This window comes from Engraulis encrasicolus, chromosome 10 (genome assembly GCF_034702125.1).
Source record: "Engraulis encrasicolus isolate BLACKSEA-1 chromosome 10, IST_EnEncr_1.0, whole genome shotgun sequence".
Lineage (NCBI taxonomy): Eukaryota > Metazoa > Chordata > Actinopteri > Clupeiformes > Engraulidae > Engraulis > Engraulis encrasicolus.
The window spans coordinates 264,611-266,550 of record NC_085866.1 but is presented as its reverse complement, the minus strand read 5'-3'; the positions used below and the strand labels follow the sequence as shown (position 1 = coordinate 266,550).

Below are 1,940 nucleotides of genomic sequence, written 5' to 3'. Positions count from 1 at the left end.
AAATCATTATGATGATCAAATAAAGCTAAACTGCATATTTTTGGAGCTTATTTCACTGAGAAATTATCAATGTAAATTGTCATGATCAAATAAAGTTCTCTTTAACTGCATATCTGTGGGGGCATCATTACACACCAATACACCATTAGTAAGAATTCAATACTTGGTGTCATTACGAGAAATGTAAAGGCCTCTGTAAAAAGGGCAACTGATTCAATTCCTTGCTCTTGTCCATGGTGGATACATAGTGGTGAGTGGGAGCTTGGGTACCAGATTGATAAATACACTTGGAGCTTGGCTTTGTTTGTGAAAGTAAGAATGTCTTCATCAACAGATGAGTTGTGAAAAACGGTATGTGAAATAGAACACATGTGGAAAGGAAGAAATGGCGCAGGCCGTCTTGCAATACTGTTGCTACCACCACGTTGCGTTTTTGTCCTTAATTATTTCCTCAGGAGGTGTACTGTATGTGTGTGTTGTGTGTTGTGTGTTGCACGTCTGGTGTTCTGGGAAGAGGTGTAAGAAGGGACTTATAAAAAGAGGGTGATCACAGAGTCCAAGTCCCAGACACTGCTGCTGCTGCTGCACCGACTTCTGCCATCAGTATTGCTGCTACAGACACCAGTGACAGACGGGGCGTTCTTACTCTTAAAGGTAAGATCAATGCTTATTACACTTGGCAGACTTAAAATGTGCATAACAGGGTTTGTTTAGAAACACTAACATTTTTTCATTAGCAGGTCAGTAATGTTGAATATTTTATTTTACAGTGACTTGAAAGATGAGGGCTGCCATCTCACTGCTGGTGCTGCTGCTCTCCATGTGTGGAGTTCAGACAGAGATCCCCGGCACTGACGCCTCTACCCAGGACGTCTCTACTGAGCTGAAGGAAATGGTGGTGGACCTGAGAGCAACACTACGACATACTCGAGATGACATTAAGGTTTTGGAGGCTGAGAATGTAGCAATGAAACAAAGGCTTGTGGCCAGTGAGAGTAAGGCTCTGGAGAGGGCGCTACAGGACACCAAAGCAGAAATGAAGACGCTGGTAGACAATCTGATGAAGAAAAATGCAGCACAAGAGACAGAGCTGACAGCAGTGAAGACCAGACTGGCAGCTAGTGAAACTAAAGTGGAGAATCTGGAGAAAGAGATCAGAGCAGCACCCAAGGTGGCCTTCTCAGCAGGTCTGAGGGAATCTGGATGGGGATACACAGAGGCTGGGAGTAATGACATGAACTTAGTGTTCAAGACAGTCATCACCAATGTAGGAGAGGCCTACAGCAGTACGACTGGCTTCTTCACAGCTCCAGTCAGGGGGGTCTACTACTTCAGGTTCACTGTTTTGGATTATCTGGACTCACACTTCATGAGTATCATATTGCATAAGAATGGGGAGAAGATCATGGGGCTGTCTGAGTATGACACTGATAGATATCAGACCTATCTGTCCAGTGGCCTGACTCTGCAGCTGGAGAAGGGAGACACAGTAAACCTGATGCTACCAAAAGGCAAGAGACTCTGGGATACTTATTCTAATCACTACTGCACCTTCAGTGGCTTCCTGCTCTTCCCTCTCTGCATGCCAGAAGATCACCATGACCACTCACCACTCATTTAGGAAATTATTTAACTGAGGAGTGATACATGTAAATCATTATAATCTCATGATCAAATAAAGTTTTCTTTAACCGCACATCTGTTGGGTCATCATTCCACTCCTGTGATAAGTGATATATATATATATATATATGTATATGTATATGTATATATGGAAGTGAGTGACCAAGACGCTTCTCTTGCGTGTGCATGTGTTCTATTTTACTGAATACCCCATAGCCTCTTCAGCCCCCCGCAATGGAATAGTTGTTTATTTCCAGAATTCATGCTGCCCATTCACTAATGTTTCCTTTTTCATGAATACTTACCACCGTCATCAA

General features: G+C 43.1%; 1 protein-coding gene across 1 annotated transcript; it reads left to right on the top strand.

Moving 5' to 3' along the window:
* Positions 1–570: 570 nt before the first annotated feature.
* LOC134457503 (complement C1q-like protein 2) lies at positions 571–1,640 on the top strand. The gene is made up of 2 exons (XM_063209510.1): positions 571–654; positions 771–1,640. The coding sequence occupies exon 2, from the start codon at positions 782–784 to the stop codon at positions 1,619–1,621; it is 840 nt and encodes a 279-aa protein (XP_063065580.1). The 5' UTR covers positions 571–654; positions 771–781; the 3' UTR covers positions 1,622–1,640.
* Positions 1,641–1,940: the final 300 nt, after the last annotated feature.